Raw genomic sequence first — 24,420 nt, 5'->3', positions numbered from 1 at the left:
AAATGGTTGAACATCTCTGATCTATTGTCTTTCTGGCACAACATGCATCAATTACAAAGTTATACATTGGTCTTTTCAATATTAGAACACTAGACACTTATGTTACATGTTAATATTAAGTCAATAGAGATCTTGAAAGGAAAACTAAAACGTCTAAGATTTGTTTTAATATATATATAAATTCCACTTTTATATGCCAACATCTTAATAAAGGCCATTACACCACATAAATATTCCGAAACACCAAAATTCTGATGCTAAATGCTACCTTTTCTTACTTAGATTCAGGATTTAGTTATAATTCTAAACGTCAGTGTTAGGTTAAAACCGCTAACACGTGTACTATCTTGATGATCAAACCTTTATCATTTTATACTGGTTACCTTTGTGGCGTTTGTTGGCTGACAATAGCATTCGCAGTCTCCCTCAGATACACCTCCCAATCTGTCTCAGGGATTTCTTGATCTGCAGTAAAAGGATACCTACACAACAAAAAGAGAACAAGAAAATGAAACAGATGTGTGATTACATCTCAGGTCGTTCCCTGCAGTAACTGCCCTTCTACTCACTGCTGCACTCTGCAGGCTTCACACATGAGTAGAGCTTTCCTAAGATTTCGGCAGGACTTCTCTGCTATTCTATGGGCCAGTTCCGAGGGAAGATTCAGACCTTCCTTCTTGCACACGGTAGACAACACATGGCAAATCTACAAAAACAAGATGATCAAAAATGGGTAATATCTGTGGATAACATCTTTCTAGACATTTATACCTGTATTGCTCTCAAATTTTTTACAAGTGAAACTTATAATAAAGGTACTTTACCACTCTGCATCAAACATAATGTCACATATTATCCCTACTTTACATAAAACCCCCAAATCTATTAACAGCAGAAAAGCTATTTCATGTGAAATATCAGAATTTTTACTGATGACTGTTAAGAATGATAAAGAAAAAATACAAATACGAAGGTTATTTCACACAAGGAGTAGGTATTCCTACATCATCTCTTTGCAGTCTCTTTGTCTCCATATCTCAGCCTCCTCTTACAGTCAATTAAGACAGTTTGAGGAAGGAACACTAAATAACTAGCCCTTACCTCGTTTAGTAGAATTCATAATAATTACTTGTTTAAGCTAAGACATGGTTGGAAGAGAAAGAACACTGTCTACTGACTGGAATCTGATATTTACTACTATGCACATTGGCCTGTGCATTCATTAATGGTTTGCATCCCTGTTCATACATGCTCTTGAATAACTAATATACTTCATTATGTTTTTACAAAAACACGCATGACAGGGATATACACACAATACTCAGAGACTCTGACTTGAACTTTCTCTGGAAAGTGTAACTTGACTTACATCTTCAATGCTGGGTGCGGGCACACGGACTGCCAAGCACCTGCTACGAATAGGAGGGATTACTTTAGATGTAGAATTGCAGCACAGGATCAGTCTGCAGGTGGACATGTACTTTTCCATGGTTCTTCGCAAGGCGTGCTGAGCATCTTTGGTGAGTTTGTCAACTTCTGTCAATAATACCACTGAGTCAAAGAGAAACCAAACAAATTTTAACTTGAGTTCACTCAAACTTTAACTTGTCTCTTTTTCCTCCTCATTCTTCAGAATGAAATCCTAAGTAATAAATCTGATACACAACTCCCCTTTGGCAAGGACAAATTATAGTTACAGATATGGTAAAAAATATTTATTTATTTTTAAGAATTCTATAAGCAAACAAGACTAAGAAACACTAAGCTAAATGAAGTTAAGAAGGTTACTTTGTTGTAGAATTCATTGTAGCCTTTATTATTCATATGCACTAAAAATTACCAAGAAAACAGTATATTCTGCTACATTTCCTTAAAATAACTTATCTCAGGAGCACATTTCAGGGACATACCTTCATCTAAAATCTTAAGGAATATACTTTTTAAAACAGTGGTATGAGAGATGTAGCCAAAAAGCATCGAGACATCTGGCTATTGAATAGTAAGTTTCCACCTGGACACAATCAAGGATAGACCTTAAAGTGGGTCAGGAATAATATATGTAGACAGAAACTGAATCTGAATCCAACAATGTATTTTTAAATATATTAACAAATTATTTCTAGAAGAGGACCATGACAGAATACGGCATTTAAATCTCCCCAATAAAAACAAATGGAACTAGAGTCCAAAACAAAAGACCCATAAAATTTGCATCAAAACTAAATGACAAGTTTTACTTAAGAGCCACAAACATAGGTAAGTGAGAATACACCACTAAAACTGGTAAGGCCCACACAGTATCTGCATCAGTGTGGGAGGAGGTAGCAGGAATCCATCAAGTTTTTAAAGACAGCCTTTAAAACAGAAGAATCTTGAAATCACCCACAAGAACACACTGGAAATCATCTAGGACCAATTTGAAAGCAGCAGTCTTAATTAGGAGACAGATTCCATAGAACACAATCCATGGGTGAGAAAAGGTGAATCCTGATGTGGTAAGATGTCACAGAGCAGCAGACTCTGAGACAACAAAATGAAACTGCCCTCTAAGACTTCCAAACCGAGAAGAAATCCTGCAAACAGAATCCAAATTGAGGACAGGAAAAAGAGAAACAAAGAAAAGAATCTCAAACTGGCAGAAAAGACAGGTGCTAGAACTCAGAACACAAGGCCATATAATTTATTTTTGTAGAGACAGGGTCTTGCTCTGTTGTCCAGGCTGGAGTGCAGTGGTGCAATTATAGCTCACTATAATCTTGACTGCCTGGGCTCAAGCAATCATCCCACCTTAGCCTCTGAAGTAGCAGGGACCGGAGGCATGAGCCACCATGCCTTGTTAATTTTTTAATTTTTTGCAAAGACAGGGTCTCACTATGTAGCCCAGGCTGGTCTTGAACTCCTGGCCTCAAGTGAAGGGTCATACACTTTTATCACTTTGTAAAAATAAAACAAGAGGCAGCTTTAGAGCCCTGTACATAGAAAAACTCCCTAACTTTCCCATCCTTCATGAGAATCTGGAAAAACTCACTTTACTTTTGACAAAATGGCCAACAGAAAAGGATCATGGATGAGTTTAAATAGTTATAAGAAAAAAGAGCATGGCCAGGCTCAGTGGCTCAGCCTGTAATCCCAGCACTTTGGGAGGCCGAGACAAGAGGATTGCCTGAGCCTACGGGTTCGAGACCCACCTGGACAACTTGGTGAGACCTCGTCTCTACAATAAATCAAAAATTAGCCAGGTGTGGTAGGGCGTGCCTGTAGTTCCAACTACTTGGAAGGCTGAGGCAGAAGGATCACCAAAGCCCAGCAGGCTAAGGCTGTGGTGGCCGGGAGCATGACACTGCCCTCCAGCCTGGGTGGCACAGTGAGACTCCAAGGTCACAAAAAAAAAAAAAAAGAAAGAAAAATGATCAGAGGAGCAGAATAATACCTCAGAAGAATAGATAGAAGAGTCAAAGTATTTCCTAAACTATAACTTAATTATTAGTTATTGCTCTTTCTAAGTAACAGTAAGCTTCATGTAAAAACATTTATGCTACTTCAACTATAATTGAGTGCTGGAATATTGTATTTTTGATGATCCTAAAACATTTCATTTTTAAAGGTTTATAACTGTAATTAGGTGTTACTGATTTTAAAATTTTAACTACATTTCTTATATAGATCTTAAATATTTTTCTCATAATAACAAAGTAAGAATAAAGGGCAATACTTTCTAAATATTTACATATACATCATTATTTTTGTTTTGGATAGTGATCCTGGAAAGAGTGACTAAGTAGTACTTGGAGAAAACAGTAACATATTCTTTTAAACTGATACATCATAACCAAATGAGGTTTACTCCAAAAATGCACAGCAGTTTCAATATTATAAAATCTAGGAATATAACCTATGATACTAATAGAACTAAGACCACTATCTCTATTACTGTCAGGTACTGTACTGGAGGACTGGCCAACATAATTATCAAAAGAAAGTACTGGAGCTATACAAATGGGAAGAGAAAAAATTACTTCTACTTATAAGTTATAAGAATATATATCTGAGCTGGGCTCGGTGGCTCAGCCTGTAATCCCGCACTTTGGGAGGCTGAGGTGAGTGGATAGCCTGAGCCCACAGGTTTGATAACCACCTGGGCAACTTGGCGAGACCTCATCTCTACAATAAATCAAAAAATGAGCCGGGCATGGTAGTGCGTGCCTGTAGTTCCAGCTACTTGGAAGGTTGAGACGGAAGGATCGCCGGAGCCCAGCAGGTCGAGGCTGCGGTGGCCGGGAGTGGCCACTGCACTCCAGTCTGGGTGACAGAATAAGACTCAAACTCAAAAAAAAAAAAAATATGTATCTGAAAAACCCAAAAGAAACTATGGAACGATGATTACCAAAAAAAAGATAATTTAATAACATAGTAATATATAAAATTAAGATATAAAATGTCAATAACTGTCACATACATGCAAAAAAATTCAAAAAAAGTAAGATACCATTCACAGTAAAAAAAAATAAATTTAAAGTGTAAATTTATTTGGAAATGCAAAGACTGAAAAGAAAGTAGGCTGGGAATATACACAGGAAATTCACAAAACAATAAAAATGAACAATGAACAAAATAAAAAATTATCATGCTCACTAAAGAAAAACGAACGCTATTTTCTCCACTCAAATTGACAAAGATTAAAAACAATTATCTTCAGTGTTGATAAATGTCAGGGAGAAACGGACACTCCTGAAAAATGCTAGTAATAATATAAATCTACATCCTCTTTAGAAACTAAATTTGGCAAAATATATCAAAGCATTAAATGATAGCATTTATTTATTATCAAAAAATCTCACCTGTAAGAATGTACGCATATACATGCATAGAAAAAATGCTGACAGACATACCAAATGTTAATAGTAGGTTGTCTCTGGATAATAGAAATATAACTAATAGTACTTTTCTTTTTGATTATCTAAATATTTGATAGTGAACATATAATGTTGGTCATAAGAACAGCTATTTTAAGATCATGTAACATTATTTTTTAAAAATAATTTTAATTAGTCATCATGTTCTAAAATGTCAAATGGGTGTCACAACTGTCCTCTTTCACATAAAATTCAATTCCATTCGACTATAAACTGCTATGAACAGACATCATGCCTCACTTTTGTTCACTTTCAGAACTAAAAAAAAAAAAAAAAGGCAATAATGCTTGGCAGCTTCATCAAAAGCAATCTTTTATATCACATACCTTTAAAATCTCTTTGAGAGGTTGTTTCAAGTTGCTGTGACTGTGCCACCGTTTTCAACATCTCCTGAATTACTACCCGGTCACTATTTCCAGCATCACTACACAGAACAAAAACAATGGTACATATGTGTAAACATTTAAAAAGTTAGTGTGCTCATATTCTTAATCTGTTATTATAAGAAAAATGTTGAAGATATTAAGTGGTTAAAGCCTTATCAAAATTAGTATCACCTAATTATAATTATAAACCTTTAAAAGTAAAATGCTTCAGGGTCATTAAAAGTACTAACAATATTCCAGTTGGATCAGCATCATTGAAAACACTAAACATGTTCTTACACTAAGTTTACTGTCAATGTAAAAGGAGCAATAACTAATGAGTAGGTAACAGTTTAGCAAATACTTTGACACTTTTGTCCCCTCTATAGAAAATTAATATACTTAATTACAGCTAATTTCTCAATTATCTGTAATTATCAAAATACAAAAATAACTCATTGAAATAGATTTAATATCTGTTCTTCCCTTTCCCCCAAATAGTGATGGTCCAAGAGAGAACAAACCTAGAGAACTCTGCTCCCAGCACTAGAATGGAATTGATTCAGATACTTGGCTAAGGAAGGGGATATGCAAACTGAGATTAATACACAAAGTCAGAACTCTGTTAGTTGCTGACTTATTGCCGGCATTAATCTGTCATGTGCAACAATTTTACTACTTGGCACTTAAGTCAAGAACCTTTCAAACCAACAGGTCAGGTGGTCAATTTAGGCTGAATGATTATTAATTTCAATCACCCAAAAAAGAATCAGCTTATTTTCCAGTTGGCTATCCTTGTTTCAGAGGAACTCACAATGAGAAAAAGAGGTCAGAGCAATCAGCTTTAGTTTATTTTCTCAGACTGGAAGTTTTTCCAAAGTCACTATAATTAAATTAATATACCTATAGTGTCTCTCCTAAGACCATTTGCCTTGCCAAGAAGCCAAAACATTTTCCATTTGTTCATGGACTTCATACTCCCTTTGCTTTTTTGGTTTTTTTTTAATTACACTCATTCCCTTCTTTCTCTTAATTGTCACTGACATACCTACGGAAAATAACAATACCTATCTGTTAGGGTTGTTTTAAGGATATTATTTAATTTTAGTAATTCACGTAAAGCTTCTCACATACTGCCTGCCACTGCATAAACCACAATGGTGTCTGTGCCTATAATGCTGCCTTTGTCTAAAAATGTCCTTGATTCTGTTATCCTTCAAGAACACCTCTAGCCCCAGAAAACATCAAAGTCTTTCCCAACTTGGCTCCCAGAATCACTTCCACCCACTTTTTTACATAACTGCTGCTGCATGAGTTTTCAATGTCTTCTCAACAAGATCATAATCTAATTATCTCATGATAGATAACAAGGACTCTGGTTAGTGAACTATTACAATGCCTCTAATCAAGAACTAGAAACAGGGAGCGGCAAAGAAAGATCTGGCAAGCCAAATTCAGTTTCTGATCTAGTTACTCCAAACATTATAGACTTTTTAGACACACTGCTCATAGTTATGAATGATCCAATAAAATTTAACAAAGTTACTAGCAATATAATAAGTATTGTGTAAATAAGCACCATAGAGCAAGAAAACTTAAACATACTCAGGCAAAGTGGAAAAGCTCTAAGCTCCCTATTTCATGTAGGGTTGCTTCACTTTAATAAGTTTTATACATTCCAACACCACAATTTTATTTCAAGAAAAGGTTCTAATCTTAAAAAAAATCTGAAAACCATTTTTCTAAAAATGCTTATTTGTATACAGTAGCAATTTACCTGGGATTAACTTCAAGGTGATAATTACTTGCAATGGTGCTGATTTCAATTTTTTTTTTAGATGGAGTCTGTGGACCCAAAAAAATAGATTTTAACATTTACTTATTGGCTACTTCCCCTCTTTTTAAAAAATTATTTTCATTGGTTATTATATGATTTATGCTTGCTAAAAAAACAAAACTCAAGATAACCACCATCAATGTATTGACTTAATTAACCCCATTATTGTCTTGTTGTGCAAATACATTTTTATACATATTGACTCATATCACAAATCCTATTTCTATTGTGATTACATTTTTCTTCTTTTTAACTCCAGAAATCCCCAAACTATACCAAATAACCACCAAACCATCACTGCAAACTATCTATATATATCCTCACAGCTTTTACCATGTAAACACCAAAACACACGTGCGCGCGCGCGCGTGCACGCACACACACACACACATATTTTTATATGGAATGTCAATGTTTCTTGTAGAAAATAAAAATTAAAAAAAGAAAATCACATACATTTCTGTTTTGCTTTCCCTACTTAACGATATATCTTGGCAATCCCTCTAGACAACTGGTATACTGTTATAGTCATATATCAACCTTGCATGAATGTTCCAAAGCTAGTCATAGGATGGACATTTTGGGTTTTATACTCAAACAACTCCACAATTAACATCGTTGTACATATGTACATATGTCTTCTGTACTGCTTTCATTTCTATGTAAGAGAGTCCCAGTAAAGACCTGCTGGATAGAAGGCAATGTGACTTCTAAACTTTAATATAATATGTATGTGTATGTATATGTGTATTAGGTCACTTTGCTTTCCAAAAAAGTCTAGCAGATTAACTTTTCAACAAACACTCTTCCCCAACATTCCCCATCTATAGGTTTTATCATGCCTTTCAAATTTTCAATTTAGTTAGTATATAATGGACTCGCAAATGTCAAACATCTTTACATATGTTAATTGCCACTTACATTTGTCTCCTGTGACTGTTTCTTAACCAGTTTTCTGAATAACAGGTTATTTTTCTTTCTGTAGCCAATCTGTACAAATATTTTCTATTGATTGTACTTTTGTCATTCCAATTTTTAAAATTCATATATCTCCAAATATCTATTTATTTTCTTCTACAGTTTCCATGTTTTCCATTAAACGGTGTTCTTGGCCAGTAGACACTTCATATAGTCTAGGAAATTGTACTCTTTTAAGTTTCATGTTAACACCTAAGCCTTTATTCATCTGGAATTTATCTTTATAATAAACTGTGTCATAGGGATTCAACTTTGTTTTCTAGTTATGCTGGCACATTTTCCTGGCTCATCCTCTTCCACTGTCTTGAAATAGACCCCTCATCATATTTCTGGCCTCTCTGTTCAGTTTCACTGGTCTAATTCCCTATTTTAATGGCCAATATAACATTACTTTGATAACAACAGCCTTACAATATGGTTTACTATATGGTACCACAAGTCCCACTTCACTAATCTTCTTTTTCATAATTACTTTAGCTCATCTCAGAAATGTATTCTTCCATATGGACTTGAAGATCATTTCATACAAGCATAAAAACCACTAGGGTTTTAATTAAAATTTCATTGAAATTTATACTGCAACGTGGGGCAAACACTTTAAAATATTAAGCCTCCTGTCTGAAAACATGCTGCATCTTTCCATTTGCTCAGCTGTTTTGTGTCCTTCTGAAAGATATTACAGTTTTTTTCCCCTAAGGATTTCATATCTTTTTTGTTAAATTTGTCCCTATATGTTTTGTAAGAATTTCCTCCAGGATGTATACAACTCAATATATCTAAACACATGCTAATCAACATTAGCCTAAAAGCCAGTTATCTTCCTGAAGAATGTATTAATAGCACTACCATCCACACTCAGCATAGTTTCTTCAATGCCTAAAATGTATAAAACATTCTACCAGTGGCCTTGAAGACATGAAAACGAATACGATATTCTCTAATAAATTTAAACAAACACAATCTTGTCAAAGTGAAAGATGTATAAACAACCACAATCAAGGCAAAACCAAGTACACATTATAAAAAGTATGAACTAGAGGTTGTAGAAGAAAAATTAATTCTAATGGGGTGGGAATAAGGAGAAGACATTTCAGCTAGATCTTAAGCATCATCCATAAAGAAGGGACATAAAAATGTACTGCATGGTAAGAGGCTGGAAAACATGGCCAGGACAAAATCACAGGAAGTCTCAGCAACCCAGAGTTTTGTGTCTTCCTTTCCAGTCAGTTGTCCAATCTTTACCAAGTAGTTTGATTCCCTGTTTAAAAGCTTTATCAAAAACATGCCCTTTCTTTCCATCTTCACCATTCCTCTCAGAACAGTGAATTTAGAAACCTGAATTCTAGTCTCAGCTAAGACATCATCTTGCCAGGTAATCTGAAGTGAATCTCATCCTCAACATTTTACCCCAAATCCCCCGGTGTCCATATTTCATGTCCAACATAAATGACTCTGCTCTGGTTATAACAGTTATGTCCATAAATCAGTAGTTGTCAACTCTCTGCACCAGGATTATCTGCAAAATTCTTGTTTAAATCATACATTAGGAAGCAATTGGGGGAGAGGACGATGTACCCAGGACCAGGTTTAAAAATCCCTGCTTCAAATCACAGGATACCTGATCTCAAACCAGGTGAAGTGGGGACCAAAGGGAGGTCCAACTTCACCTGTAAGACGACCACTTGCATATGTAACCTTGAATTGTACCCCACATCTGTAAAATAAAAATTAAAACTTAAAAAAAACACTTTGAAGACCTCAAAGTGAAATGCTTACCGTGATAGTCTGATGTTCAATTCTCAATTTTTCCACTCCAACACCATAAAGTTCACGTAAAATACACATAATTCTTGTCTTCTTTCCAGCACCCGATGGTCCATACACTAACAAGTGAGGAAAGTCACCACACTGCACCTGAAATAGAAAAAAGAACAAGGCATTCTTCCCTAGTCACACTGAACCACTGAACTGCTCCAGTAGAACCAAACGACTTTTTAAGTACCAACTATTTTGTGTAGCTACCTATGAAACTCTAAGTTCAAATATATGTTCATATTTTTAATAAATTCCAAAATGTTGATTATTCTCCTGGCACTAACTTTATGATATAGTACAAACAAGATACAACACTAAATGCTAGAAAGCAGGAACTCCTAAACCTGGTTCACCATCAGAACGACCTTGGGAATTTCACAAAATTAAGTACAGAGTGATTACTGGACTCCACCATCCTTGAGATTAGGATTCTAAAACTTTGAGATAGAGGTTTTTCTTAGTTTAGGCTCCTAGAAACTTTCACAGGAGTGTAGGGATGAGAAACCAGAGAAAGAAGGCAAAGGAAGACAGCCAGTAGGTGTGTGTTAACAAGCTAAATACCACTCTAGGCACCTGGGTGTGAACCCACTGGGGAAACTCTTAAAACAAGCACGACAAACCGTGGTGTTCACTCAAACAGGATTGGGCAGTAAGTGATAGAAACTGGAGTATGATACACTCTCTTGTCCATCCTTTGTTGAAGCCAGCTTAGGTAAGTGGAGCGGGGAAGAGAGGGAATTAATTCCCAGGCATCTCAAGTCCGCTTAGGGGTGTCAGCAAGAGAAAAACCTCAGGCAGGGTACAGATGCAGAAAGTTAAATAAAGCAGTATGTGCACACTTAAGGGCAAGAGGACCAGCCAGGATACTGACAGTGTCTGCTCCATTAAACACAAGACAGTGTTTTCCAAAAGCTTTCCAGGTGACCTGATGATGTTGAGTTTGGAAACCTCTGTTAATGAAAAGCTACAAAGATGACCAGGACACAGATATTAGCCTTAGGTACGTAACATTTTGTGAGGCAAGAGTTTTCTAAATAATCATTATGGACAAAATGAAACATCTTAACAGAGGAGCATATTACAACCAATTTTAATATTTTGTAAATTCATCCATCTCTAGCACTAAAAAAGAGAAGTCTCGAGAAAAGGAACTAGTCACCTAATACAGTGCCTGGAATTTAGTAGGTGCTCCACAAACACTTGCTACTTTGTTTTTTAAACTTCCATCTTACCAAAAATAAAGGTTTAAATATTGCTTCACATATTTCATAGTTTCATTAAGTTGTAGATTAAACAGCAAACAGGTGACATTTTTGAAAGCAAATTTATTAACCCTTAAGATCAGTATGTTAAATTGTTGACCAAAGTACACACTACAAATTCTGTAAAACAAAAAGTGGCCTTCGAAAATAAAATATATAATATGGTTAGGTAAACTGAAGTCCATTAATGAAAAATATAATTTGTCTATAAATAAAGCATACTGCTGTAATTTATTTATTTTACATTAGTACAGATACAATATCAAGAATTCAAGATACTAAAAAACCCTCCAATCTCACATCACCATCTTTTCTACATAAAGTCTTTTTATTATTGTCCATTTTTAAGAAGCGTTTGATAACTAAGGAGTATCTGTAATTCTGAAAAAAAAGGGTACGACCAGAGTATCAGCAAAAGTATTTCCACCAGCATTACATATTACTTTTAGGTCCGTAAAAGGATGTATCCACAGCATTAGACACTCATGTATTCACAAGGTCCTTCTCCCCTCCCTGCTCCCTGCTCTGCTTCCGTTTCCTTTTCAGAGACTTGCCTTTGGACACCTGTATCAACTACGACATAAAATAGGGGCATCATGGTGGTGTGGGGGGAATCTCCCATAAAGAATCCAACTCGGGGACGTCCTGATGACTTAGGAGAGAATCAGACGTGACCCGAGGAGTGAACAAACATTCACTGCACCTTCCCCGCAAAGGAGGACACTGACACCGAGACCTTTTGGGCGAACCATCCAAAAGCAAATTAGAGGATGTCCCCTACGCTCAAAACTCCCGGAGCCTTCCCACCTCACTCTGTTGGGGGTGGGGGGGTTACTGGAGCTGCACTCCCAACCCACCTCCCCACACCCCCCCATGTCCCACCACTGTACCCGCTGGCTTTTAGACAGGACATGAGGGGGGTGTCCTAGAACGCACCGCGCCCGCTCCTGCCCGCGGGCCCTTGCACCCCGCCGTCCCCTCGACTCGCTCCATTCTCGGGTCACGTTTCTGCGGGGACGGATGTAGGACTCAAGACTTCATCCCTTGCACTCATGACTGTCTCGCTTCTTCAAGTCTGGGCTCCGATGACACTTCTCGGGAAAGCTTTTCCTCGTTTAAAAATACATCCTCCACCCGCCTCCCCCTTCCCGGTTTACTTCCCTCTGGGCGGTTCGATCCCTCCGACGGCGGGGCCGGGAAGGGGATGCCCCGTCCTCGGGGACCCTCCACCCCCGCGCCGGGGCCTCCCCCGCGCCGCCCACTGCCGCGATCCCCGCGACCTACCAAGTTCCGCAGCTGGGACGCCTGCTCCTTGTGGTAGTCCAGCCTGCCCAGGGCGCAGGGCCGGTATTTGTCCACCCAGAGGCTCATGGCGGATCGAGGTCCCGGGGCCCGACTCTTGAAAATCCCGCGCGCGCGCTCTCTCAGCCCGCCCGAGCGCGGGGACGCGTCTTCCCGCGAGCGCCGGATCTCTTGACGTCACTTCCGGTCGAGGCCGCGCAGGCGCCCCCCGGGACGGAAGAGGTACGGAGGCCGCATGGGGACCGACCTAGGCGCCGCGTGGGCGTCACAAAGTCTTGCGCCTTATTGAATTATTTTCTCTTTGTCCTCGCCTTCTATGACCACCCGGAAGCTACCGAGCAGAATTGAAAACACAGGTCTGATCATCTTGGTGACAGATCCAGAGAGCTCGCAGAAGTCCCTTTCTCGATGCATTGCATTCATTCATCCATTCATTCACTCGGTTCCTTCAACAGAAGTGGTACGAAAGATCTGTGTCCACCTCTGTCCTGGGCACTAGAATGTTTGCAGCTCGGAGCTTCTCTCATTGGGCAGGCAGTCAGTCATGCCTTATCGAACACATTGCTAAAAAATAAGATCTGATCTTCACTGTCCCTGGTGGCCAATATCCTTCAATACCGTATTCTCATTGGATTCAGAGCCAAAAAAAAAAAAAGAAAATCAAAAGAACACTAAAAACGACAGAGAACGCAACCTGTAGGGGAGAAGACATGAGGATGACACTCTATGCTAAGTCCAGGATGTTTGAAAGCCATCTGATTAAAAGGAGGAGAAGCATGTGAAACCCTCAGGAAAATATTCAGCGTGGGAAGTTCATGTGTGACTTTGGAAGCGCCCTTCAAATTGCACTACCTCAAAATGCACTTGGCTAGTTGAACATCATATTCATTCTTTATTTAATCTATGCTTGTATTTTATGCCTTGTTCATAACCTAACCCCAGTCATCTGATTGCAAGGTCTTGCGGGACAAGAACTGATTTTCAAACATTTTTGGTGACAGTTCTCGTAGGCTTAAAATCAAGGGTTGCTCGTGTATGATAAATAGCTCCCATTAGAATAATTTTTTCTAAAAAGTCATTTTTTAAATTTTACAATGGTTAATCAGGCTGAATGTAAAGGCCACTTAGATTTTACAAAGCACTCTTTGCCTCCTTCCCTTGCACTGCCCTCAGAATATCATTCCTCTCCCTTCCTTTGTTTGACCTTTTTCAACTCTGTGGATGGATCTCATTTAGGAATCACTAAAGCTGGAAGAAAGCAGCTGCCCAGCATCAGATCCTCTGATATCCACGGAATGTGGAAAAGCAGCCCATGCCTTGAAGCAGCTATCGTTCTAAGTAAGAATCTCCTGGGCACTTTAGAAACTCTTGAATCTCTTAAGAGTGTTCCTCAACTTTTTGAGTGTAACCCTTTCTCCTATGTAGTTTAAGTTTAAATTTTACTTTAATCATTAGCTGAGATAGATGAAAGATTGTATGCTTAGGCTATAAGTGCTTAGAGATAAGCGTGCCTCTTGAACAAACTGTAATAGCTATAACAGAGCCCATTCCCTATTGCCTGGCTACAAAATAAACCCATTTTCTCCCAGCCCTCTGTTTCTTACGTCTGTCTGACACCATGAGACAAAGCAGCCAGTCTAGTTTACCAGAACGCTTTCATCGAGGTGACTCTTCTCATTCATTTATTAATCAACAATGTGCTCTTCTGTGAATATCAAATAAATGACTCCTGTGGACAAGATATTATTGTGCACAATCAATAGTGCCACCAAATATACAGTCCTTGTCCTTACACTTTCTAAAATAAGCTTGAAAGACCTCTGCTTTCAGGCCTTTGCAATCACTGTTTCCTCTTCCTGGACCTCATCTGTCCAATATCAACAGTGCTGGGGCCTTCACGTCCCTCAGGATGTTTGCTCAGATATTCTCTCCTCACAGAGGCTTCCCTGACCACCCTGTTTTATACTAAAAAAAAAACCCCAAAAACTCATTTTGAGTGAAAATGGAAGAAAAGTATTTGAAGCGGGAAGATAAAGGAAATTAGAATCAAGACTGAAACATCATCTGTGAATATTAGAGTTATGAAAAATGAAAATAATTACTGAAAGGAAGAAAGAGAACCAAGTGCTAGATGATCAGTGATTTGGCAAGAGCTACCACAAGCATGACAACTTCAATAAGGAGGTGTGGCTAATGGTGGAGTCTGAAGAATGTGCTTCTCTGTTGTTGGAGGATCTGAAGAAGGAGAAAGTATGGAAAGTCACCAAGGTACAAGAAAGATACTTAGCTCATCTAAGATTCTGCAAATGAAAATATAGGATTTTGCAAATAAAAATACAGGAGGCCCAGTTAAATTTGAATTTAAGATAACTTTTTTGTAATAATTGTAATAAATATTGTCAGGGGCATACTTATGTAAGAAAAAAAATCATTGGTTATCTAAAATTCAAATGTAACTAGTGCTTTGTGTTTTATCTGGCAATTCCACTCCTGAATCTTGAATATATGAGATGTAAAAGACTGTTATAGAGGAAGTAAAATCCTCAAGAAAGAGTCAAAAGATGAAGGATAAAAGTATTCAGAAAAGTAGTTGTGACTACAGAACCGGGTTCAGTAAACTATAGCTGCAATCACTTTAATGACTTTAACTTCAGGTTCCTTGGCTCTCAATGAGGCTAATAAAACCTGCTTTTTATGCTTCATGTGAGGATTAAATAAGGTACCATAAATACCCAGCACATAGCAAGCACTCAATCATTTGTGGTTATCTTTTATTCAGAAGAGAGATCTCTTCAACAATTCAGGAGAAAGGGCATGAAAACAGAGATGGTAAGCTAGCAACTAGGTGAACTCCTCACTAATCTCACCTGAACAAAAGTGATAAGACTGCCATCTGGTACCTGCACCCATGCTTTCCAAGGATCCTCAAGGTGTTTTACCTGGAATTATCTGGTGGTTCATCCCACCACACTTCTCTGGTACAGACTGGTCATTGGTTCTTGCCAGAATCCTGAGTAAAACCTTTCTCTAGATCGGATTTAATTTTGGTTCTTTTAAGGGAAATACAAAGGGACTTGAAAAAGTTCATAGAAGGAAACAGAATTAAAAGAGAAAAAACACAAAGTATAAAGTTTCTCAACATATGCTCCATCAAGGTGAAGACAATTTTGTAAGCAATGATACTGAGGCAGGCACACTTAATATAGTTTAGAAGTAGTTGGGCATATTTTCTTAGGCAGGTCTAATTTAGACCAGGGTAAGCCTTCAGAAATCTTTTTTGTCTGTACCTGACCTTCAGCTAACTGACCAGACATATCAGACCTGACTACCTTGCAAGTTGGAATGCAGAACTACCAGTACAGTAAATCACAGAAACAATAGGGAATTACCCAAAACACAGATATGATGTTTAAAAAAAAGAGAGAGAGAGAGAGAGAGAGAGAAACACCCAAATCTAGTTATACAATAGCTTCCTTTGTTTAGAAGGTCCTTGTGACCTTAAGAGGTTGAAAGACGGTGAACAAAACTCGTGACCAGATACCTGTAGCCCTCCACTCTTAGCTCATGGTTTGGTAATCACAGTTGTAAAAATATATAAAGCTTTCTGTCAAAAGCAAGCACATACTCTTTCTCTTAAGGCACCCATGCTTTTTCTTGAGTGTGCCTCTTTTCTTTCTATACATTCTTTCTTTTTTGTTGTTGTTGAGTTGGAGTCCCACTCTGTCACCCAGACTGTAGTGCAGTGGCTGCTCCTGGCCACCACAGCCTCAGCCTGCTGGGCTCTGGCGATCCTTCCACCTCAGCCTTCCACATAGCTGGAACTACAGGTGTTCGCTACCACGCCCAGCTGATTTTTTGATTTATTGTAGAGATGAGGTCTTGCTGCCCAGGTGGGTCTTCGACCTGCGGGCTCAGGCAATCCACTCACCTCAGCCTCTCAAAGGTGCGGGATTACAGGCTGAGCCACCGAGCCCGGCTATACATTCTTTCTTAAAGTATTCTTTGAATTCACTCTGAAATTCTTTTCTGTGGCAAAATCAAGATCTCAGCAGAGCAACACTCCACCAGACATCAATACTAGTCATCCCTATAGAACCAAGGGTCCTGGGAATTTAGCTATGTCAATTCAGTTTTTGTTTTTGTTGTTGTTGTTGTTGTTGTTATTTTACTTTATTAGCTGAAAAAAATGGATATCCTCTACATATTTTTTAAGAGTAGGAAACAAAAAGAAGTCAGGAGCTAAATCAGGACTGTAGTATGGTTGTCTACTGATTTATCATCTAAACTCTTGCAAAATTACCCTGTTTTGATGAGAGGAATAAGCAGGAGCATCATCATGGTAGAGAAGGACTCTCCAGTAAAGCTTTCCCAGGAATTTTTCTGCTAAAGTTTTGGCTAACTCTCTCAAAACAGTCTACTAACAAGAAGAGGTTATTGTTCTTTGGCCCTCCAGAAAGTCAACAAGCAAAATTTATTGTCATCCCCAAACCTGTTGCCGTGAACTTTATTCTTTACCTCTTTGTTTTTGCTTTGATTGGACCACTCCCACCTCTTGGTAGCCATTGCTCTGATTGTGCTTTGTCTTCAGGATCATACTGGTAAAGCCATGTGATATGTTCTGTTCTATTTCTATTTCTTCGAAGTAATGCTTCAGAATCTTGATCCCACTTGCTTAATATTTCCATTGAAAGTTCTGCTCTTGTCTACAGCTGATCTGGGCATGACAGTTTTGGTACCCATCAAGTGGAAAGTTTGCTCAACTTCAGTTTTTCAATCGGAGTTGTGTAAGTTGAACCAATTGAGATGTCTGTGCTGGTGGCTATTGTTTTTGCTGTTAATTGTTGGTCTTTTTAAATTAGGGTGTGAACAAGATTAATTTCTTCCTCACAAATTGATGTAGATGGTCTGCCTCTGTGGGCTTCAACTTCAACATTGTCTCCTGCCTTTTGAAAATGAGTTATCCATTTGTAAACTGCTGATTTCTTTGGGGCATTGTCCCCATAAACTCTTCATCAAGTATTAAGATTTCCTTATTCTTCTACCCACACTTCATCATAAATTAGATGTTTGTTCTTCCTTCAATTTTAAGTAGAATTAACATTACTCCATCAAAGGGCTCTTTCCAAACTGATGTTTTTTTCCTTCTTAGTGTCTCAAAGTAGATCCTGTTTAGATGTATTATAACAAGTTAGTACAGGTTTATTTTTGAAAAAATAAATAAATAAAATGTATGCATTTTTCTCATAATATACATTGTCCATGACCTTTTCGAGATCCTCGCAAAATGAAACAAAAATTTCATGATCTCAAGAGGCCAAGAGACCAATGTGGGGGGCAGTAGCGGGGTGGTAGTGAGCATTTTCCTTCCTCTTTATTCTCTACTCAAAACATTACTAATTAAAAATTTTAAAATTACTACTTTGGCTTTACTCCCATACTTATGAGTTTTCTTTTTTTCATTTGTCTAAGCAGATTTGGCCCTCCCTTTTCAGGGAGCATACCCAGAAAAAATTTCTAGCCTTATGACCTCTATATCAAATAAGGTGTTCTGACCTTTTTTCTTATAATTTATTCTGTGGTTGGCAGTGATGACATTCAATCATCATTCCATCATCTCATCTAAGGCAGCACCAATGAGCAGATCCCTCTCTACACTTTAAAAATTGCATTGAATAGTATGCTGGAAAAAAATTGAACAGATTTCTCATAGGAATTTTATATAATGCTGTATTTCATTTGTGGCAATAGTATGAAATTTCTCTGTTAGAAGTAAGTGAGTTTAGTTCTTGGTGCAAATAACTTGAGAACAAAGTCCAAACTCCCAAAGAGAGTCAAAGAGAGGGAAGAAATGTAAAATCCATGGTAGTTTGTGGCAGAAGCTCTGTTCATCAAACCTCTTTCCTGTTCTTTCTGGGCAGTGAGAATTTTTCTGGCTACCTCTGGAGTTAGTAAAATAATGAAATCATATGGCTAAGTTCTGGCAAATGGAGTATAGGCTTCAGGGATCAATGACACACATCATTTCTTCACCGACCCTATAAAAATCTTTTGTGTGCTCTTCGATGCTTTCTTGGCTCATTGACCAGTTTAATGTGGAGATTCTAAGGTTCTAGGGGCCGGTCGTGACACTAGGAAGGAACCTGGGTTCCTATGTCTTAGCCTGAGCTGCCCCCCAAAAGTAGAGCAGGTAGTTTAATTGGGAAAATGTTCATGTGGATCAGCAGTAAGGAACTGGAGAAAGTGAAAGAAATGAAGAAGAAAAGCTAATGCAAGGGTTTAGTATCAAGGTCACCTCTATGGACAACTGCAGTTGATACCTTTGGGGACTCTCTAAGGGATATATAAAAAACATATTTTCAAATTGTTTTTTCTTGAGAACCACACACAGTTTTGTACTAAGCCCATGTGCTGAGCAGTATCTTGCTGGTACCTATGCCATCAAAGAAGTTGTCCGTTCTAAGTATTTTTCTTATCCATTATTCATTTCCTTATCCATGTAGTCTTCCATTCTCTAAGTAAACAGGAACTAAAGGGTTTGTACACTGCATATTAAATTTTTACATGGAATTAAAATGTCCCAGGATATGAAAGACTGATTTTCATAATGATAGCCCAGTTTATCATATTAAAATAGATAGCCATAATTTATCAGAGAAATTCATGCATAACAGGAAAGTATTTTTCACATACTAAAAAAGCAAAATGGCACCTCATTTAAAATACCAGTGCTCTCAAACTGAGTGGAGAGACAGGCAGTTCTTTGGCAGGTGTCCTTTCACTCCTTTGCAGTTGGCACACACATTGCTTAAAAAGAAAAACTACAAACATTTAAACCCTGTTGGTCCACTATATAGTGAGGACAGCTCAGTGAAATGACTTTTGTCACCAGTAAAGAGTATGTGCTAGCCAGGCTCGGTGTAATCCCGCGCCTTTGGGAGGCTGAGGTGAGTGGATTGCCTGAGTCCGCAGGTTCGAGACCTGCCTGGGCAGCGAGACCTCATCTCTACAATAAATCAAAAAATCAGCCGGATGTGGTAAGGCATGCCTGTAATTCCGGCTACTTGGAAGGCTGAGGCGCAAGGATCGCCGGAGCCCAGCGGGCGAGGCTGCGGTGGCCGGGAGCCCAGACTGGAGTGCAGACTCCGCCTGCTGGGCTCCGGCAATCCTTCTGCCTCAGCCTTCCAAGTAGCTGGAACTACAGGCGCGCGCTACCACGCCCGGCTGATTTTTTGATTATTGTAGAGATGAGGTCTCACTGCCCAGGTGGGTCTCGAGCCCGCGGGCTCAGGCAATCCACTTACCTCAGCCTTCCAAAGGCGCGGGATTACAGGCTGAGCCACCGAGCCCGGCTGCTGAGAGCATTCTTGTACATATTTTTGAGAGAGATGTTCTTATTTCTATTTCTGGGTGACAGATTAGGCATATATTCAGCTTCAGAAGATACTGGCAAAGTTTTGAAAATATTTGTCCAAATATCTTATCAGCAAAGAACAAAAGTTAAATGTTTCACATGCTCCTCCCCCCCATTTTCTGTATTGTAGCATAATATACATGGTATAAAATTATCATATGGGTTATTTTTAAGTGCACAGTGCAGTAGCATTAAGTACATTCACTTTTTAAAATCCAAAATTGAGTTTCAGTACCTACTAAACACTAATTCTCTGGAACCTGGAGCCTGATAACCACAATTCTACTTTCTGTTTTCTATGAATTTGCTTATTCTATGTACTTCATGTAGGTGAGTTGATACAAAATGTGTTCTTTTTGTGTCTGATTTATTTCACTTAATGTAATGTATTAAAGGTTTGCTTATATATCAGAATTCCACTCTTTTTTAAGGCTGACTAACATTCCATTCTATGGGTATGCCATAATTTTTAATCCGTTCATCTGGGAGTGGACATTTGGGTTGTTTCCATCTTTTGGCTATTGTGAATAATGCTGCTATGAACACTGATGTACATATATATGTGCAAGTTCCTGCTTTCAACCATTCTGTGTGCCCAGAAATGGAATTGCTAGTTCATATGGTAACTCCATGTTTAATTTTTTGGTAACTGCCAACTTGTTTTTCACAGTGGCTACACTCTTTTACATAACCTCCAGCAATGCACAAAGGTTCCAATTTGTGCGCATTCTCATCAACCAAAAGCCTTTTAAATTTTTAGTCATTCTAGTAGGTTTGTGGAGGGATCTCATTACAGGCTCAATTTCCCTACTGATTAATGATACTGAGCATCTTATCATATACTTATTAGTGATCAGAATGTTCTTTTGTAAAGCACCTATTCAAGTACTTTTGACATTTTGTAATTTGTTTTGTTTTCTTATTGATCCTTTTTCAAGCATATACATTGTAAATATGTTTTTCTTGTGTAGGACTTGGCTTTGAACTCTCCTAATGGTGTCTTTTGCTGGACAGAAGTTCTTAATTTTAAGGTAGTCCAGTTTATGATGTTTTTAATTTGTTTTGCCTACTCCAAAATCATGAAGATATTTTCCTGTGGGATCCTTTTTAAGTTCTGTTGTTTTGTTCTCATGTTTAGATTTGAAATCCATGGGAATTTGTTGTTTGTATGGTGTATTGCATTGAGACACTTTTTTCACCATATTCAATGATACTAGTACTATTTATTAAAAAGACTTGTCTCCTCTGCACTGTAGAGTCACCTTGCCATAAATCAGGTGACCCTATATGTGTGAATTTGTTGCTAAACTTTCTGTTCTGCTCTGCTCTTTATCTATGCACAGATACCACAACAACGTGAAGGTACTTAATGCTACTGAACTGTGCACTTAAAAATGGCCCAAATGATAATTCTAGATCATATGCAGTATCACGTATCTTAATTACTATAGCTTTATAGTGGGTGTTGGTTTCTTGTAGTTTGACTTCTTTTGTTCTTCTTATTCAAGATCACCTTTGCCAGTTGTTGTCTTTTGCATTTTCATATACATGTTAGAATCAGCTTGTCAATTTCGCAAAACTTCTTGACTGAGATTCTGTTTAGGATGTCTATTTAGAGGCATTTAAGTCCATATTTGAACATTGTGGATTTCACCTTATGGGTCTTGGAAATCATAAAATATAAATTGTTCCACTTGAGAACATTACAGACCTATCACTTTTTTCACTCAGGCTTTTATATATGCAGCTGAAATTCTAAAAGCAAAAAAAGTACTTCTTTTCTGCATGATTTAACTGTGATATATATTTAACACATCTTCGATTGCCCTTGCTACCTTCTTGAAAGGTAATATGTTAGGACTAAAAATACTCACTTGTGAATGTTATAAAGGAAAATTTATTTTAAGTGAAATGCCATCACAAACCAATTACAACATTTAAAACACAAAATGTTATTAACTGTCCTGTAGGAAAAAAGACAGGGTTTAATCTTTTGTGGCTTTGTGGCTCTTGTCACTGATATTACCATCATCTTGATATTTTTTAAATGTCTAATCTGTATCCTGTGAGAGGTGGACCTTGAACACAAAAGGTTTCACAGTGGAACAAAGTGAGATGTCCCAGACCAGTGGTGACAAAGCAGTTCCTAGCAGCAGTGACAGAGCGAGTTTGGAAAACAATCAGGCCAAGTGGAAACAGAAAGACAACCGTCTCCAAGAAGATGAGATTAGCACCTGGTGTGCTTGCACATACTGAGATGAGATTTGCTTCTATGGAGGAGAGGTTGGGAATAAATTAGCAATAAGTGCATTAAACACTATGTTGAAGAGAAAAGAAGACCATTACTAACAGCAGGAAATTTAAAAGGCATACACAGTTGTCCCTCTGTATTCATGAAGGAATGTTTCCAGGACCCCAATAAACACCAAAATTCATGGATTCTCAGGGCCCTTACATAAGATAGCATAGTATTTGCATATAACCTACACACATCCTTGTGTATATTTTAAATAATCTCTATGTTACTTATAATACCTAGTACAATATAAATGCTATGTAAGTAATTGCTATATTGTTTTTGTATCATTTATTGTTGTATTATTATTTTTTTAAAATGTTTCCAATCATGGTTGGTTGAATTTGCTGATGTCGAAACAGCAGACTGTATAAGGAATAGATAGTACATTAGAAAGGAAATATAACATTATATCACATGACTCAACTGTGAATATTTACATAATCAAAATAGTGTAAATACCATATAGCTACTTAAACAGAAACAATGGTAGAAACGCACAGAGAAGATGAAGAGAGGAAGTGTGTGTGGACATGAGACAAGAATGGTGGAAGAGAGGTGAGACCTCATCTTCACAGTAGGAATTGAGAGCTAAATTTTCTTCTTTTCTTTTATCTTTCTTTTCTTTTCTTTTCTTTTTTTTTTTTGAGTTGCAATCTCACTCTGTTGCCCAGGCTGAAGTGCAGTGGCACAATCATGGCTCACCATAGCCTCTACCTGCTGAGCTCAGGTGATCCTCCCTCCTCAGCCTCCCACATAACTGGGACTACAAGTGTGCACCACCATGCCCAGCTAAGTTTTTTTATTTTTTTGTAGAGATGGGGTCTTCTCTACGTTGCCCAGGCTGGCCTCAAACTCCTGTCCTCAAGTTATTCTCCTGCCTTGGTCTCCCAAACTGCTGCAATTACAGGTGTGAGCCACCATGCCTGGCCAAGAGCTAAATTTTCAAAATCAAGAAAAAGAAGTATTCGTATGTTATAAGAAATGTGGAATTGACTTTCTTCCACCCTCTCTCTCTCTTTCTCCAAAAGAGTTGCAAGTGCTTTTTCTGGGAAGCAAAGATGAAGTACTGAGGCAGAGACCAGGGGAAGGGGACACCATTTTTCACAACAAGCCTTGTGAAAACTTTTGATTTTTTTTTTTTGCTTTGATAAAAGTAAAAGTAAGTTAAAAAAAAAGTTTAAATATCAATTCAAAGTGAACCCAAGGAATATACTAGCCTCTGCCACCACACATATTAAAGTTATTTATCTCAATATGAGAATTAAAACACAATTTCTCAAGACACTCGTGTAATCAGGTAGGTCAGGAAAGATATATTTGAGGAAATAACAGAATGAGACGAGAGCAGTGCCGATAGGCCAGAAAGGGAGAGGGGGAGTGCATTTTAGGATAAAGAAATCACAGAGGCCTGAAGACAGAAGTTGCTGGACTTGCACTAAAAGGTCTGGTGGGCCTGAGCGCAGGTCACACAGAGGATATGGGACTGAGCAGACCAATGAAAAGATTGTGTTGTGTTGTTTGTTTAGGTTTTAGGAAGGATTTTCTGGCCTATCTCCTGAGTTTCCGCTTGGTATTTCACAGGCAACATAACAGGATTCAGCTAGCTTTTCCCAACTTTAACATTCTATAATTCTAAAACCCTGAGCAGTTTTCTCAGGATTCTTCATGGAATTTCATAATAGCTCAATGCCAGGAATCAGGAGAAGGTTCCACTCTGGCCCTGTCTCCTTGGTTGAATTTGGGCAAGTCCCTTTCTCCATGCCCCAAAGGATTCATCTATGAAATGAAAGATTGTCCTACATAACCTCTAAGTGCCCTTCAAGTTCTCATCCTCTGTCATGATTTTGTCAGAAAGGAAGAATACTCAGTTCTTTAACATGTCACACTTCTGTGGGAAAGTCCTCCACTGTTCTTGATCTTTAACAGTTGGGGCCAGGTGTGCTGGTTCAAGCCTGTCATCCAAGCACTTTGGAAGGCCGAGATGAGGGGATTGCCTGAGCCCGCGGGTTTGAGAACAGCCTGGGCAACTTGGCAAGACCTCATATCTAGCATAAATCAAAATCTTAGCCGGGCGTGGTAGCACACACCAGTAGTTCCAGCTACTTGGAAGGCTGAGATGGAAGGATCGTCTGAGTCTAGCAGGTTGACACTGGCGTGGCCGAGAGTGTGCCACTGTACTCCAGCCTGGGCAACAGAGTGAGACTCCATCTCAAAAAAAAAAAAAAAAAAAAACAAGCA

At 38.2% G+C, this 24,420-nt stretch overlaps 1 protein-coding gene across 2 annotated transcripts; it reads right to left on the bottom strand.

The window, feature by feature from the left end:
* Positions 1-373: 373 nt before the first annotated feature.
* Positions 374-12,648, bottom strand: RFC3 (replication factor C subunit 3). 2 transcript variants are annotated; one of them, XM_008055406.1, is made up of 7 exons: positions 12,455-12,648; positions 9,870-10,007; positions 7,056-7,123; positions 5,240-5,337; positions 1,370-1,551; positions 570-706; positions 374-482 (listed from the first exon to the last, which is right to left on the bottom strand). In XM_008055406.1, the coding sequence occupies exons 1-7, from the start codon at positions 12,539-12,541 to the stop codon at positions 380-382; spliced, it is 813 nt and encodes a 270-aa protein (XP_008053597.1). In that variant the 5' UTR covers positions 12,542-12,648; the 3' UTR covers positions 374-379. The 2 variants fall into 2 exon arrangements, with proteins under 2 accessions (XP_008053597.1, XP_021566732.1); XM_021711057.1 differs by having other exon boundaries at positions 403-482; positions 566-706.
* Between the last annotated feature and the right edge of the window lie 11,772 nt (positions 12,649-24,420).

The sequence above is a fragment of the Carlito syrichta genome, unplaced genomic scaffold, assembly GCF_000164805.1.
Source record: "Carlito syrichta isolate Samal-C Ts95f unplaced genomic scaffold, Tarsius_syrichta-2.0.1 Scaffold301846, whole genome shotgun sequence".
Lineage (NCBI taxonomy): Eukaryota > Metazoa > Chordata > Mammalia > Primates > Tarsiidae > Carlito > Carlito syrichta.
Note: the sequence above shows the minus strand (reverse complement) of the source record. Positions and strands in the feature narration are given on the sequence as shown.